The following is a 16,401-nucleotide window of genomic DNA, read 5'->3' as shown; positions in this document are numbered from 1 at the left end:
CAGAACCCATGGCAAATCTATTTAGACTCTTGCTACTCAAAGTTTGGTCCACTGACCAGAAGCATCAGTATTACCTGGGAGCTGGTTAGAAACGCAGTCTCAGACCCAGCCCTGAACGCACTGAATCAGAACCTGCATTTAACAAGAGCCCCAGGTGAACGGTGAGCTCACTGAAGTTTATGAAGCACTGCTTTAGAGCACACAGGAGACCCATCAGAAACTTGGCCAGAGATTGGGCTAATTAGGGGAAGGAGGCCAACAAGGGTTAGGCCGCCCTGCTTTGGGGGTCCTCACAGCCTGGAAAGCCCCCAGAGCCTTGTCAGCATGGGCGTTTTACATGGGGACACTGCCAGGGTCCCTACACATCAGTGTACTGGGACAGCCTGGTGCCCAGGGCCACCGTGGGGGAGCGGTGGCTGAGGCCACCCCCCCAGGGCCCTGGGGGTGCCAGGAGGTCAAGTGGTGGTTTGCTGGAATACCAGGAGCTCAGGAGGTGGTCCACCTGCTCCCGACTGGAGACTGCGCGCAGGTGGGCCTTCCTGCTTTCACCGTCCAGGTCCTCGAGGGGCGCGGGCATCTGGGGGAGCTCGGGGCCTCTGCCCGCGGAGTCCCGGTGCAGCCCACGCGCCCGCATCTCGCTCTGCATGCTGGCGAAGAAGTGCAGCACGCAGCGGTGCGCGAAGTCCCGCGCATGCTCACAGCACGTCTCATCGAAGAGCTTCTGCTCCAGGTCCACGTAGTTGCTCCAGTATCTGCGCTGCAGGAAGACTGTCTGGTCAAAGCAGGGCCTCAAGCAGCGGGCCAGGAAGGCCATGATGATCATCAGCAGGGTGATACTCCAGCCGATGGCCTGAAGGGTGGGCGGGGCACAGGTACAGTACAATGTGGCAAGGCTGATCCAAAGTCTCTCTTCACTTATCCCTCCCATCCTTCCTCACATATATCCATCTTCCCATTTAGTCATCCATCCTACTAACCACCTCTGTCCATCCTGCCCCCCATTCACTGTTCCATCCTTGCATCCATTTCATCTGTCCAACTATTTCTCCACCCATCCAGTCATCCAGCCTCTTATCTGACTATATATCTATTGCCTTCCTATCAACCAACCTTCCATCTGTCCATCATCCATCATCCTATCAGCCATCTGTCCTCCCATCCATTTATGTTCCCATACTCTCATCCTTTCTTCCATTTATTCAGCCACCCATCCACCCGCCATTCATTCCCCCAACCTTTCTCCTGAAGGGAACCAAAATATGTCATCCCAAAATATGCCTCTTTGACATGAAAATTATTTTGAGCTGAAGACAATTAAGAAGCCGCAACCATAGAAACAGCTATTTCCACTGTCCCCTTTTCTGCTTGAAGACAGGATATAAATTCCCCTCTCACTGGGGACAGACTCTTATCAGCCCAGAGACAGCACCAGAGGAATCTGCAAACAAACCTTACTCCATTAGTTTCCTCCCATGTATTTATTTACTTTCCCACAGTTTCCAGCCTTGGAAACATAAAACTGCTTTCCTTCTTCCTTTGTCCTGTTGTTTCTCTACAAAGGTACTGCTCTTTGTTGAAGATGCTATATAAGCCACAGTTCTAAGCCACTGTTTTGTGTTACCTTTTCTTTATTTTAGGTTTCTCCTGCATGATGAGCACTGCCCACATTAATAAACTGTTTTCCTCCTGTTAGTCTTTCATTGTTAGAGTCTCAGCCAAAAATTAAGATGAGTAGAGGTCAAGTTTTGCCTCCCCTTACACTTCAATCCATCCATCATCCTTTCATCTTTTTAATCCAGTTCTCCTCTGCGCTTACATATGTTTATCCATCCCACCTATGCATCCATCCATCCATCCTATATCTTCAGGGAGACACTGGGGACTCAGTCTTTGCTCTCAGAGCTCATATTTTAGTGGAAGAAACAACAAAATAGGTGAGGACTGGCTAAGTGTCATGTTGAGGGATGTATAGAGGGTCATGGGAATTCAGAGGCGGGACACTCAACCTGAACTTGAGGGCTTAGAGAACAGTGAGGTTGAGGCTGAGACCTGAAAGGTGAGTAACAGTTATACAGGATCTGAACAGGGAACAGTGTTCCAGGCCAAGAGTGAGGAAAAGTGGAAATATTTCTCTGAGGCTGGAGCCCACACCTGGCCGACTCCTCTCCCTCCCCTCTGCCCATCCAAACGTACTGTCTCTTTGGGGCTTTGCTTAAGACCAGAGCAACTGTGTGGACCTCTAAACCACAAAGACATATCTGAATCCTTATTTGTAGATGTGATTCACAAAGCCCTCTTGCTTGGCCTCTCACAGGATCCTCTCCCCCATCCCCCACCCCAATTTAAAATACTTGTGTGAGTATTTGATTCACGAGGAGCGTTAATGTGACTGATCTTTTACAGCTGAGTCAGGACTCAACCCTGGTCTGAGAATTCGAAGTTCGTTCCAGTGAACTAGTGAGAGCTTACAGCATTTCTGTCCACAGAGACCATTCATGTGAGGGGACAAAACCTCCATTTATTTTGCAGGAGATACTGAGGCCCAGAGGGGAAGTGACATGGCCAAGGTCATGTCTGAACCAGAATCAAGTGTGTCCTGAGCACTGGTACTTTTTCTACCACACCACCGTCTACATTTGCCACGAGCCCGTCCTGCACCCACAAAGGGGTAGGTTGTAGCTCCAGTTATGCTCTGCATATAGCAAATACTTGTAAGTACTTTCTGGGGGACAAGTCCAGGCTGGGCTCTGGGAGTGGTGGGGATGCAATCTGGAGTCTGGGATGGGGGCTGGGGCTGGGGTTTTTCTCCAGGATAATGGATTCTGTGCTCTGTGGGGGCCAGGCCTCTAGGGGAGGGCCTGCATTGTAGGGAGATGATTAAGAGAGTTTGGAGGAATGGCACTTCAGATCTCTGCCTGGCCTTATGAACAATGTGACTTCGACCTTGTGAACTAAACTCTCAAAGCCTCAGTTTTCTCATCTGCAAAATGAGGTGATTGCATCCACCTCATAGGGCTGTTTTGAGGGTTAAGTGAAGTAATGCATATGAAATGCTTAGCACCATGCCTGACACTTAAGTGCTCAATAAATGGTAATTAGTATTTCTGAGGGGTGGGAAGAATGTGTGTATGGGGTCGGGGGCAGGGCAGGGCAGTGTATCTCCAGCATTTTCCTGTCATCTAGCCCGGAGATGGGCCTAGCTGACTTCCAGGGGGTATGGTCACCTGGTCTCCACTCTGGGGTGAGTTAGTGTTGATGGCAAAGTGCCGACTTCCTAAGGCCCAACGCTGTCCTGTGTGTGGACCACGTTCCTGCTCCTCCCAGGGCCCACCTGCTCTGTGATTGTGTCTCTAGAAGTGGGGAGGGGCTCAGGAAACCATTTGCACCTTCTCACGCAGGCCCCTCAGAACAAGCGCAGGATATTTTCCAGGGCTGGGAAAGGGGTACCCAAATTACCTGTGACAGGCACCGCAGGTAGCGAGACACTGCCTTCCGAGCAGGGCTGTCCCTGACCAGCTCATCCTCCTTGCAGGGCACCTTGGCCAGAAAAAGCTGCACCTGGCTGGGGGTCATGTTGGCAAAGTCTAGAAACTTCTCGGGGTCCACGGAGCAGCTGAAGGCACACACGAAGCACTTCCCATCGAGGAGGGCCAGCAGGATCCAGACAAGAGGGGCGGCCAGTGCTCTCTGAAGCACAGAGGAGCACATATACCTGGGAGGAGAGGAAGGGAGGGCTCACAAAGGGCCACCAGAATTCAGCTGCAGCAGGAAGGCTACAGGGGAGATACAAGAACGGACTTCCCTGGAGGGCTGGGAAATCCTGGGCATGGTTACATCGAAGGAAGGGCTACAGCTCCCATGGCAGAGATCCCAGCAGCAGAGAGCCAGGAAGAAGCAGGGCTGGGGGCCCCAGGAGTCCCAGTACTGGAACACTGGGGAGCTGGTGTTCTCTCTGCTCTAGGCTTTGGAGCAGAGGCTGTTGGTGGTGCCCTGCCTAGGCCAGAAGCATCTAGAGCTTTGCTCCTATTCATGTGGAGGGCCTGAGGGCCCCTGACTTCGGCATGGCTCTGCCTAGGGATCCGGAGGCATCTCGGCTCCCAGAGTGGTAGGCTGGAGGCACTGGAGGGCTCACAACCTCCAGATCAACCTTCAGCCCAAGAGGCCAGGGCCTGGTGGATAAATACCCTGGCTTCCTGGACCCTCAGTGGGACAATTCTGAGGTGTGCTCTACCCAGTCTCTCAGAGGGTCCCCAGAAGGACTGAGTCCCAGCTGCCTACTTATCACATTCTTCCCAGATCCTGCCCCTGGGGGAGCCTAAACTCAGACATCTCTGTGGGGTAACCCTCCCAGAGGCAGCACCTCAAACACCTCCCTCCAGTGTCCGGGGAGCCCACCCTATGACTGTCCCTCGGTGCCTCTCTTGACCTGCTCCACCCGCCTAGTGGCCCAGATTGGGTGTTGGCCACAGGACAGGAGCCCAGTGGAGCTGTACCCACCAGATCCCAGGGGAAGAGGTAAGTGGCACGCTGAGTGCGTGTGACCCTCCCTGCGTGGCTGAATCACAGGGAGCACAGAACCCCCCGGGAACACCAACAGAGGCTGTGCACAGAATGCAGACATTTTTAGGTTGGATTATATACAGAACACAAGGTGGTGTGTGCTGGGTGGGTGTGGGTGTGTCTGTGCATGGCCTAGCCGGTGGTGAATTATAAATACACTGTGGGCAGGGGCGGCTCCAACGTTTTCTATGGGGGCAACGTAGTTAGAAGGTGGAACCGAGGACTTGTTATGAAGTCACATTACATGCCCTTGAGAACACCTCAATTGTCCATATCAAAGAATAGGGGAGAGGGGGAGACTGGGTGAGCTAAAACCCACCACCCCCTCCTGCCACTGCCCATGGAACTACAGCATTTTGGTATTTTGCCTAAAACACTGAGAGCAGTGGTTCTGGCTTGGTCTGACTTTGGATCTGAGCCTCTTCCTAGCTGTGGAAGCTCAGCCAAGTTACTTAACCTCTCTGCTCCTTAAAAATGGGTCTAATACAGGAACAGACCGAGGTGGGAATTCAGAGGCCATGCACACACAGCAGCTGGCACTAGAGCTTGGCACTGAGTTGGCCGGGGAACATTATGAATTATTAAACTCCATCAACTGATCTTGATACGGGGCACCGACCAGGTGCGAGGCTCTGACGACACAGTGATACAGCAGATTGGGTCCTGGCCCTCGAGGAGCTTGCAGGAGAGGGGATACAGCCTCCAAACCCAGCGGTGCCTTTCATACATGCAGTGTGGCTATGCACGTCGTAGGATGGGCCTTCATGCTCATGGGGAGTTATAATCCATGGCCAGCCCGTCAGATGTGACCTGGATAATTCTTGGGAATCCTGTGTCATGCATGCGGCTCCAGTACTGGCTGCAGAGAGATCGCAGACAGGAACAGAAATATCTGTTTCCAGAGTGGAAACTGGCAAATTGGTCTCTGTGAACCGATGATGCTTTGGTATCATTTCCCAGGGGAAAGCAGGGGGCATACCTGATGGTGCCTGTGGGTGTAGGGGGGAGCCATGAAAATACTCAGTGGGGGTCACTGGGGTTTGGGGTTCCCCTGGCAGTTGCCTCTGTGGTTGAGGGAGCCCTTGACAGTGCCCTTGGGGAGCTGGGTAGGGTGGGATCGCACCTGATGATGCCCGGGTCCTTCCTCCGATGCCCAGTGGGCCGGCGCCACTCCTCAACCATCACTACGGACTGCCGGTTGGCCAGGAGCCCGCAGAGGAAAAGGGCGAGCGGGGGTGTGAGCAGCAGGCCCAGGCCGTAGAGGGCATTGTAGCGCGCCAGGCAGGGGCAGTTGAAGTCGAAGGAGGAGTACAGCTTGACAGTGACTGCGGCCAGCAGCAGGCAGATGCCATTCATCACGGACTCGGAGCTGGACTGGACGTGCTGGAACAGCATGCGGAATTTATCCATGGCTGCAGCCCGGGTTGGGGGCAGCTGTGGGTGGGAGACACTGAGGTTTCAGCTGCTCTCCAGGTCAATGCCAGGGCACTCTGGGGAGAGCCCGGGGCTGTAAGAGGTTCTTCCTTCTCTTCCAAGAGCCTGAGGGGACAAGAAGAAGGTGACGTCCAGCTCCCAGCCCAGCTTCCTGTGGTCCAGCCAAGGATGTCAGGCAAAGGCAGGCTCTCTCCACGAAGGACTGTCCCCCAGTGCCACTCCCCTCCTCTCTGGGGGAATGAGTCATGGCTCTGTGACCAGCCAGCCCAAAGCACCTCTAGGCAAATGGGCCCCACCCTGTCCCTCCATCCCTCCCCAGTCCATTCCCTTTTCTCTTCATGGTTTGGACAGTGGGGCCAGACAGCTGGTGAGGCTTCCCATGGGGGACAAGCAAACTGGGTGTGGTAAGGCCATGGTGCTGGTGGAGACAATTTTATTTTTTGGTCTTGGTTAAAAACATGACTTGACTCAGCTGAGCCCAGGAAGATTTCATGGGGGCTTTCACACTGGGAGGAATCAGGAGGGGCACCTTACCCTGCCTGAAGGCTTCCTGGAGGAGAGGCCTCTTGCGGAGCATTTAAACCATGTTTCAGTATTTGCCAGGGGTGAGGAAGAGAAGGCCTTCCAGACAAAGGGTACCACATGGGCAAGGGCATGGAGGTGAGGAGCAGCCAGGTGTGGGTCAGCAGTTTGGGGTTGCTTGAATGTGGTGTTAGGGCATGTCGGAGGGGTCAGGAGGGCTCAGCGGGTGCCTGCGACCTTCTCCATTTTACTCTGCTGCCCTCCAGGTCTGGCCACTAACTGGCCCAGGGCTCCCTAAAACACAGCTCCCACTGTACCACAGCTCCCACTATACCACTCCTCTGCTCAAGTGTGACCGGGGCCCCCTCAGCCTCCTTACCTCAGCATTCAAGGCCCTCCTAACTGTACCCAGATGTGTCCTCCCACCTCCATGACTTTGCTGACACCATCCTCCTTGGAGAACCCTGTCCAACCCCCTGCCCTTCCAGAGGCAACTCAGGCGCTGCCCTTGCACCAAGCCACCCCTGGTGACCTCAGCTCCTTTACCTCCCACTCGGCCCTTGGAAAGGCTGCCTGAGTTTCCTGCTCCTCTCTCCCAGCTGGGACGGGACCTGCACCTGCTGGTTCCTGCAACCTCTAGCTGGGTGCTAAGCACGCCACAAGGTTGGCAGAGGTTTGTTCTCTGCGACGTTGACGCTCAGACCCCCTTTTTCCATCTCTAGCTCTGTCCTCTCTGCCCTGCTTCTTGACCTGCACCTGCCTCCCTGTCTGTTCCTAGCAAGCAAATGGGATGTAGTTCCTGCTCTTATCTCTCCGTGTCTCACTCATCTGTCCCTCTCTCCGTCTCCAATTCTACCTTTCTCTGTGTGTGCGGCTCTCTGTGACCCTCAGCGTGTCTTTCTGTGTGTTTCTCTGTCTCTGTCCCTCTCTCTGTGCTGTGACCTCTTCCTGTCTGTCTTTCCCTCTTCCTCGCCTGCTGCCCATCTAGTAGCACCCCTGTCTTATTACTGGCCCCTAGTCCTGACACTGGCAGCCTGACTTGGAGAGAGGAGTGGAGGCAGCTACAGGAGCCCAGGGCTGTGTTCCTGGAGTCACAGATCCATGGGCCTCGGCCTGGAGCATGCGCTGGGGGTGAAGCATCCAGACCCCAACTACTTGGGCTCTTCCTCGGTCTTCACCCCTCAGGCTCCCTCACTCCCAGCACCCGGCTACCCCTGAGTAAAGAAGAATCTCAGGGACTGGGATGGTCTTGACCCCACTGACCCCTGCTCCACCCAGCCTGGACCAGTGGGCATCTGGATCTCCCAAGGATGCCTTTAGTTAAATTCCTGCATCAGCCCTTCCTCAGCCCCTGGGTCCTCATGGCGATGAGTGCAGCTTCCCGCCAGCCCCCTGCAGCACGTGAGTAAGCATTCTCCTGACTCCGTCCTGGGAGGCCCAGCACCGCCCTCTGTCTCCGCGTAGCCTGCCGGGACTGCGGCAGCTGCACTGACCACCCTTCCTCCCATATTATCAAACAACTTTTAGAAAATGGGAATATCTCCATTTTTTTTTTTGATTAAACACACCATCATGAAAATTTTAAAAACAGAGACCAAAAAAGTGTCCCCATCACTGCAAGCCACCCCTACCACCAGTCTCCCTGTCACTGCATCTGTGTGTGACCTTCCAGACTTGTTGCAGCCCAGCATGGACACGTGCGGGCTGGCCCACCTGGGACCCCTTGGGAGATTCCCGGGAAGCACCGCGAGTGAAGCACTGGGTGCCGCAAGCCAGGAGCACCAGGCTGCCCACGAGACTTCCCCTCTGAGGCAGGTCTCTTTCTTCTCTTAACCCTCCTGACAGAGGGCTCAGGGTGTCTTGATTTCAGCTTCTCTGGAGGACGACAGCCCAGCAGCTCAAAGGACCCATGGGACCTGCAAAATGAATTTTGTGTAGTTCGCTTAGCCTGTATTTTAAGTCAGACCATCTCCAATATGTCCTGCAAACTTCACAAGCGTCTGTGCAATCTATACCTCCAATGAGGCAGCAAGGAACAAAAGCCCAGTTCTTACTTATTATTTGTTTTACCTCATTTGTATGGTAGTCCAGGCCCTGTGAGACAGGATGACGTGAGTGAGGGGAAATAGGGAGGGACTGGGACAGGGCGGGAGAGCCGTCAGAGGCAGCAAGTGTGACTCTGAGGAGGAGAGGGTGGGGCGGTCAAGCCGCTACAGCATCCTGGGCTCCTAACTATCAGAGAACCGCCACCAGGGGCAGATGTGGCTCCTGGAGAGGCTGAGTGTCATGTCCCAGGTCACACAGCCTGGTGGGGACAGAGCCAGGAAGCAAGCCGGATCCTCCTCTGTGCCTTCCTGCCCTGGTCACCCTCTGGGCCGCTGACAGAAAAGGGAACTGTCCCGGCCAAGGCCAAGCTTCTCAAACCTGAACCACAGGGCTGAGCCCTGAGCAGGGAGGGAAGGCTGTTGGGTTTGAAGGGTCTGAGCACCCCTCTCTCCCATTCTAGTCTCAGGGAGGGGAGGGCGGCCATCAGGCCCCCAGCTGCCTTTTCTTGGGAGTTTCCAAAAAAGAATGAACAGTGTTTCTGGGCGAACACTGCAGGAAACTGGGACAAGGTCTCTCCCAGGCCAGCCTGCTCACAGCTCCAACCTCTGAGAGGCGAGACAGAGCTCCCAGGTCAGCCTGGGCCGGGCCCCACAGGGGAGCCGCGTGCTATGGGACTGCACTGGCCCTTGCTAGGTATTTACTGGAAAACGCTCAAGAAAAGAAAAAGGCAAGAAGGTAGTCACAACTTAAAGGGATATTACCTCTCAGGGTGAGCTTGACATTAAAAAAGTCTGTATTTTCTAAATTGTCTACTTCATAATAATGATTTTTCTAAATTTCCCAATAAAAATCATAAAATATATTACTGGGAAAACTCAAAGGGATTAAAGGACAAGGCAAAAGGGACGGGGATCATCTTTTGTTACCTTGGAGCCCAGGTCTGCTGAACTAGGAGAGGCAGAAATGCAGCAAAAATAGAAGGAGAAAGACTGGTTTTACTCATGTGTGTGAAAAGATATTAACTTGTAGATCTGCAGCAGGATAATGTCTTAGACTAGATTTTCTCAACTCTCTACCCCACCTCAAGGCTCTTCAGAAGAGTTCTTCAAGATCTTTTAATTCTGGGAAATTTTTTAAAAGTTAGATTTTCATTTTAATGATGACAAATCTATTTAGCAGTTTTAAACACGTGTTCACTAGCAGTTGAAAGATCTTTATAGGACAAGTCTTTGGTTTCTTTTTCTTTCAAATCTTGGGGATCTTCCAGATTATTTCCTTCAAAAGGAATCTGGGTATTATTTGAGAAACATTGGTTTGACTATTCTTGAAGTGTCAGTGATGGAGAGGGCTCTTGGGGCCAGGTGGCCCCCTACTGGTGGAGTCGGGGTGTCTGATGTATACATGACATGTGTGGGGTGTGTGTACGTGTGTGTGTGTCTTCAGAAATACAGGTGTGGCTGTGTTTCTTCTTTCTGTGTAGGGAGCACGCTCTCCCCCGAGGTTTCCTTTGAAAGGAAGATATTGGATGCATGTCCCACTTCTCCCTCAGGACTGGGAGGCTCTTGTTCCCTGTGTCCAGCAGAGCAGTGGTGCCCTGTCCTTGTGAGACCTGGTTCTTTTCTACCCCGGTGCCAGAGGCCGCCACAGGATCAGGGTCACAGGCCTTTCTGGTCTGTCTCAGGCAGACCTGGGTGAAAGCAATGTGGCATTTCTGGGGGCTCCTCTCTGGTGACTATGTCAAACCACATGGCCCCTGAGGGCCTGCAAAGGGAATGAAAAAGAAAGGGGGCCTCTGACAGTGGCTTTGGAACAACTGCTTAACCATTGGGGAAAAAAAACCTTAACGTGAATCTCTACCTCATTCTTGAGATCAAAATTAACTCCGATCGCTCAAAGATTTAAACATAAAAATCAAAATCATAAAAACTCTACAAGAAAATATAGGTGAATTTATTCATAATCAGAGGCTAGGGAAGAGCTTTGTGAACAGAGTACAGAATTCATTAGCTGTGAAGGAGAGGATGGATAAAGTGAGCCTCATATCTTCTGTGGGCAAAATACCAATAAGCGAAGTAAAAATAACAGACTGAAAAAAGGCATTTGCCATGCACATGTCACACAAAGGCCCATTTTCCTTAATTTGCAGAGGAATCATACATGTCAGTAAAAAAGATGAACAGTCCTATGAAAAAATGGGCAAAAGATGTCAACAGGCTAATCACAGGAAGGGAAAGACAAGTGGCCAACAATCCTGCAAAGATTCTAGTCCTCATTCATAATTAAATATGAATCTGAACAACCAGGTGCCTTTTTAAAATTATCAAGTTGTTAGAAACTAAAAGATTGATAATACCCAATGCGGGTTTGGGGAAACAGCCACTTTTATACACTGATGGTTGGAGTACAAATTTGTATGGATTTTCCTAGAACAATTTGGCAAAACGTATTTAAAGCAAAAATTTAAATATACATGCCCTTTGACCTAACACCTAGCTTTGTATTTGCCCTATGGATAGATTTGCAGAAATAGCCAAGATAAATGAAAAAGATGTTCATTATAACTTTGTTTTAATGGCAATAAAACTGGAAAGAACCTAAATTTCATCAACAGGGGATGTTTAATGATTTGTGTTGAAATAAATTATGGCCCAGCCATAAAATGCAGCCACTGAAAGAATGAAGCAGATCTGTGTGTTCATATGAAAAGACTTCTAATAGATTCTGATAAATTTTTTAAAAAGCAGTTTAGTGTACTATGCATAGTATAATCCTTTCTAAGTAAAAATGGTGTAATTTTGGTATTGTGCATATACTTTTTGCTGGAAGGATACACAAGAAATGTAGACAGTTACTACCATTGGTGGTCGTGGAAGGGGAACTTTTATTGTCTTTCCATTTGATACCTTTCTGTGATGTCTGACTTTTCAAACAATGAGTATGTATGAATTTAATTTTCAATAGATCAGCAGAAGAATTCTGGGCAGTAGACTGATGGATTTTTAAAATATGTTTCCATATGTAGATAGATAAATGTTATTTTTAAAAAATAGGATTGAAATATATGGCTGACACAAAATAAAATAACCGAATTCAAACCTTAACGTTCTTCCACACTTTAATTTTTGTTCTTTGCCCCACAGGTTACAGAATGTGGAACAATTTCCTTAGTTCACATTGCATTTCAAACTCCTTTTCTCAGAAGAAAAAAAAAAGGTTAAGTCTGATTTTATAATATATATTTTCACCTTTTTAAAACACAGGACTAACAGTCTATAAAATGGATTTTCTGACCAAACTGAAGTTGTTTGCAGACCCTGTGAGGTGGTTTTCCAGCGTGGAGATCCTGCCAGCAGTGGCATCAGACACTAGATGTTAAGCCAAATGCAGATGCTTGAGGGCAAAAACAGGTGGGTTGCTCTGGGGAGAGGGGCATCCATCCAGCTGGGATCTAACATCAATGTTAGAGTGATTCTGGGGGGTCCCCTTTTCCTTGTTGCCTACACCCACAAACTCATGGGACTCCTGAGACACATTGGGAGGGCCCTGGGCCAGAAGTGGCAAGTCCCAGCTCTGAGGGTAATCGGGTACTCTAAGGCCAAGCTGGGAAGTGCTGCTGATACTGGCCACACCTCCTCTCACTCTGGCCACTTAGCAACAGCTATTTACTGGGCATCTGCAGTGCCCACAGCCAGGTGCTCTACTGGTGCTGGGCATACACAGGTGCCCACATCAGGTACCAGACGCAGCCAGAGGGGCAGCTCAACGTGAGCTGGGGTGCTCTGAAGAGGACCTTAACTTGTCTTAAGTTTGGGGACAGTCTCTTGGTCCTGGGAGAATGTCTGTTGGTGGGTTAGACCTTCTTTGATCTAGCCACTGTGGTGGGGAGGGCTTGTCGGCCAGAGAGCCAATCTCTGGGTGAAAGATGAGAAAGTGACCTCAATGAAGCAAACATGCCCGGAGAGTAACATCTGGGTGGCTGAAGAGTAAGGCTAATTACCTCATGGGCATATTTTCTTCATAACGAAATAGTTAACGGAAGCAATAAGGATACATTTTGCCCCTAAAACCTTCTTCACATTTTGAAAGAGGGAAAGAGCGACCTGTAAATATTTCAAGGTTATTTTGATTGATTTGAGGGCTTTCTCCCCAAAAGTTTGCCAGACAAGGATTCTAATGAAGTTCTAGCGCCACCTAGTGGTGGCTGGAGAGAGAACTTAAGAGGATGGGGCGGGAGGAGATGGTGGGACACACAGGATTGCTCTCTCTGAGAGGAGATGTTCCACAGGCTATTCTCATTGAAATGAGAGGCCCCCTGAGGCAACTTTGGGTGAAGGTCCAGACGGGCGAGTGCCTCTGGGACCTCTCTTGGGAAAGGAGGATAGAAGTGAGAGGCTAGACTGGCAGCAATAAGGGAGAAACGTCTGTTTCATATTCTGGGTCTAGGGATGAAAGGCATTCGAACGGATTGAAGCCCATTGACTTATTGGAGATGTGTCTCCTAACTCCTATTTGTCCTTCACCTTTTACCGTCAAGGGGTTTTAAATTTTTATGTAGCCATATTTATCATACTTTCCTTTTATGAGTCTCTGATCTTTGTGGCATTCTTAGAAAAGATTTCCTGCCAAGTAAAGGTCATTTAAAATGAAAGAAAGAAGATGCTGGGGTAACATCCACTTTGAGCATTTTTCTTTGATTTCAGTTTTGTTGTATTTAAATCTATTTCATGTTCATTAGTGGCTATGTGCTTCCTGGCTGACTTTCAGAGAGCTGAGCCCAAGCCCCCCGCGAGTGTTAAGTGTCTCTACAGTAGAAGGGAGTTGGTTCAGGAACTCAGTGAGGACAACTCCCCTGCAACAGGTGTCTTCCTCAGGATGACACCTGAAGGAATCCCATCCTGGGCAGGCATAATATCGCAGGGATTGGGACTCAGGCTATCCTAGGGCTGAACCTCAGTGCTTCACCTATCAGCTTCTAGGCAAGTATCTTAGCTTTCTTGAGCCTCAGGATTTTCATTTGTAAAATGGGGCTGCTGCTGCTGCTAATAGTAGTAGTAGTAGTAATAATAATACCTACTTCACAGCATTGTTACCAGGCTTAAATGAATTAATACAGATAAAGTGCTTAGACCATGGCCTGGTACACATGACTCTGTGCTCCATAAATATCACCTGTCAGAATTACTTGAACCAGGGTGCTGGGATGGGTCAAGGGATGCTGGACTCCTTTGAAATCACTAAGCAAGTTTCCCAGACAGGGATACATGTGATACACGTGGTCCATTGGACATTTTGGTTCTGTTTTTTTGCACGGATATCCACCTGTCCTTTTATTTATTTTTTTTGGAGGTGGGAGGTAATTAGGTTTATTTATTGAATTTTTTTAAATGGATGCACTGGGGATTGAACCCCAGGACCTTGTGTATGCTAAGCCTGTGCTCTACCACTGAGCTATACCCTCCCCCACCCCACCTGTCCTTTTAGATGCAGCCTTAAGAACGCTTGACCTCAGGCCCGGATTTTATCCATGGGCACTACTGGCCCAGGATTTAGGTCCATGGACTTCCTAAGGGTCTGCTTATGACTGGAAAAAAAACATTACTGGCTCCAAAGTATGAAAGGAAAATTTCAAAACCAAAATTCATAAATGTTTATTAATTGTCTATAAAACTTAATGTTGCGCCAACTTCATTAATCTTTAAATGAGTACTCATAAATATTTCATTATATTTGAACACAATTATAGGGGTTTTTTTTTTCACTTGGCAAGAAATCCAAACATGCATGATTGTTTTAAAATACAACCAACTGTAAATGCAATGCCTTCCTTGTAGTCCAATAATTTCAGAGCCAAATTTATAAAAAATCCTTTCAAAAAGTTTAAGACAGGAAAACTGTTTAATGTGGAATGTAGTATATTTTAGCATGTTTGAGCTTGTAGGGTTGGGCTCCAAAGATGAGAGTTTGGGGGTCTGTGGAGATCCTACATTTGGTCCTGGGCCTAGGGGCTGCCTCCCAGTGGGCAAGTCTGTCTGAGGAGCAGAGCTTCCCCGTCCCTGCACAGCCACCTCCTCCCCCACCTTCCAATGTGACTGGCCCTGCCTGGATGGCAACTTGCACTGGCCTGGCCGCATATAGTGTCCAGCTTTCCCCAGGAAAGCCTGCAGGCATTCTCAAAACATTAGCCTCTTACCTGTCCATGCCCACAGTTTCCCAAAGTGTGATCAATTAATGACCTGCATTAGAGTCTCCTGAACCAGAATCTCTTGGGGTGAGGCCTGGGAATCTTCATTTTATTAGACTGTCTTCCGCTTCCCCTCCCCCTGTAGATGATTCTGGTGGGTGCTCAGCTTGAGACTCATCAGTCCAGAGTGTGTGTGTGTGTGTGTGTGTTTGTACCCCAGGAGGTGGGCAAGATGATCCATTTTAAACATAGATTTTAGGGGGTGTGGGTATAGCTCAATGGTAGAGTGCATGCTTAGCATGCACAAGGTCCTGGGTTCAATCCTCAGTACCTCAATTAAAAAATAAAATAAAAAATAGACCTTATTTTTTACAGCAGTTTTAGGCTCACAGCAAAACTGAGTGGAAGATAGAGATTTCCTGTATACTGTCTTCCCCTGCACATGTGTAGTCTCCCCGTTATGAATACCCTCCACCAGAGTGTACATTTGTTACAACTGATAAACCTACATTGACCCATCATTATGCCCCCAGAGCCCAGAGTTTACATTAGGGTTCGCTCCTGGTGGTGTACATTCTGTGGGTTTGGACAAATGTGTAATGTCATGTATCCACATTATGGTATCATACAGAGTATTTTCACAGTCTTAAGAATCCTTTGTGTTCCACCTATTCGTTCTTCCCTTCCCCCAGCACTTGCCAACCACTGATCTTTTTACTGTCTCCATAATTTTACTTTTCACACAATAGTTATCAGGCCTTTTCAGATTGACTTCTTTCACTTAGTAATATGCATTTAAGATTCCTTCATGTCTTCTCATGGCTACATAGCTCATTTCTTTTTAGCACTGAAGAATATTCCACTGTCTGGATGTACCACAATTTATCCATTCAATACCTACTGAAGAACATCTTGGCTGCCTCCAAGTTTTGTCAATTATGAATAAAGCTGATATAAACATCGATGTGCAGGTTTTTGTGTGGACCCAAGTTTTCAACTCCTTTGGGTAAACACCAAGGAGTGCAATTGCTGGATCGTATGGTAAGAGATTGTTTCATTTTGTAAGAAAGCACCAAAGTGTCTATCAAGGTTGTTGTACTGTTTTGTATTCCTACCAGCAATGAGTAAGAGTTCTCATTGCTCCACATCCTTGCCAGCATTTGGTGTTGTCAGTGTTCTGGCTTTTGGCCCTTCTAATAGTTGTGCAGTGGCATCATTGTTTTGATTTGCATTTCCCTGATGACATACAGCATGGAGCATCTTTTCATATGCTTATTTGCCGTCTGTATATTTTCTTTGGTGAAGTGTCTATTAAGATCTTTGGCGCCTTCTAAAAATTGGATTGTTTTATTGTTGAGTTTTAAGTGTTCTTTGTGTATTTTGGATAACAGGCTTGTATCAGACACGGCTTTTGCAAATATTTTCTCCCAGTATGTGGTTTGTCTTTTTATTCTCTTGACAGTGTCTTTTGCAGAGCAGATGGTTTAATTTTAATGAAGTCCAGCTTATCAATTATTTCTTTCATGGTTTATGCCTTTAGGTTATATTTAAAAAGTCATCCCCAAACCCAAGGCCATCTAGATTTTCTCCTATGTTATCTTCTAGGAGTTTTATAGTTTTGCATTTTACCTTTAGGTCTGTGATCCATTCTGAGTTAA

At 48.9% G+C, this 16,401-nt stretch overlaps 1 protein-coding gene across 1 annotated transcript; it reads right to left on the bottom strand.

The window, feature by feature from the left end:
- Positions 1-215: 215 nt before the first annotated feature.
- CALHM3 (calcium homeostasis modulator 3) lies at positions 216-6,078 on the bottom strand. The gene is made up of 3 exons (XM_006182987.2): positions 5,684-6,078; positions 3,457-3,712; positions 216-850 (listed from the first exon to the last, which is right to left on the bottom strand). Exons 1-3 carry the CDS (start codon positions 5,968-5,970, stop codon positions 359-361), a joined length of 1,035 nt encoding a protein of 344 aa, XP_006183049.1. The 5' UTR covers positions 5,971-6,078; the 3' UTR covers positions 216-358.
- Between the last annotated feature and the right edge of the window lie 10,323 nt (positions 6,079-16,401).

This window comes from Camelus ferus, chromosome 11, assembly GCF_009834535.1.
Source record: "Camelus ferus isolate YT-003-E chromosome 11, BCGSAC_Cfer_1.0, whole genome shotgun sequence".
Classification (NCBI taxonomy): domain Eukaryota; kingdom Metazoa; phylum Chordata; class Mammalia; order Artiodactyla; family Camelidae; genus Camelus; species Camelus ferus.
This window is presented reverse-complemented; position numbering and strand designations above follow the sequence as displayed.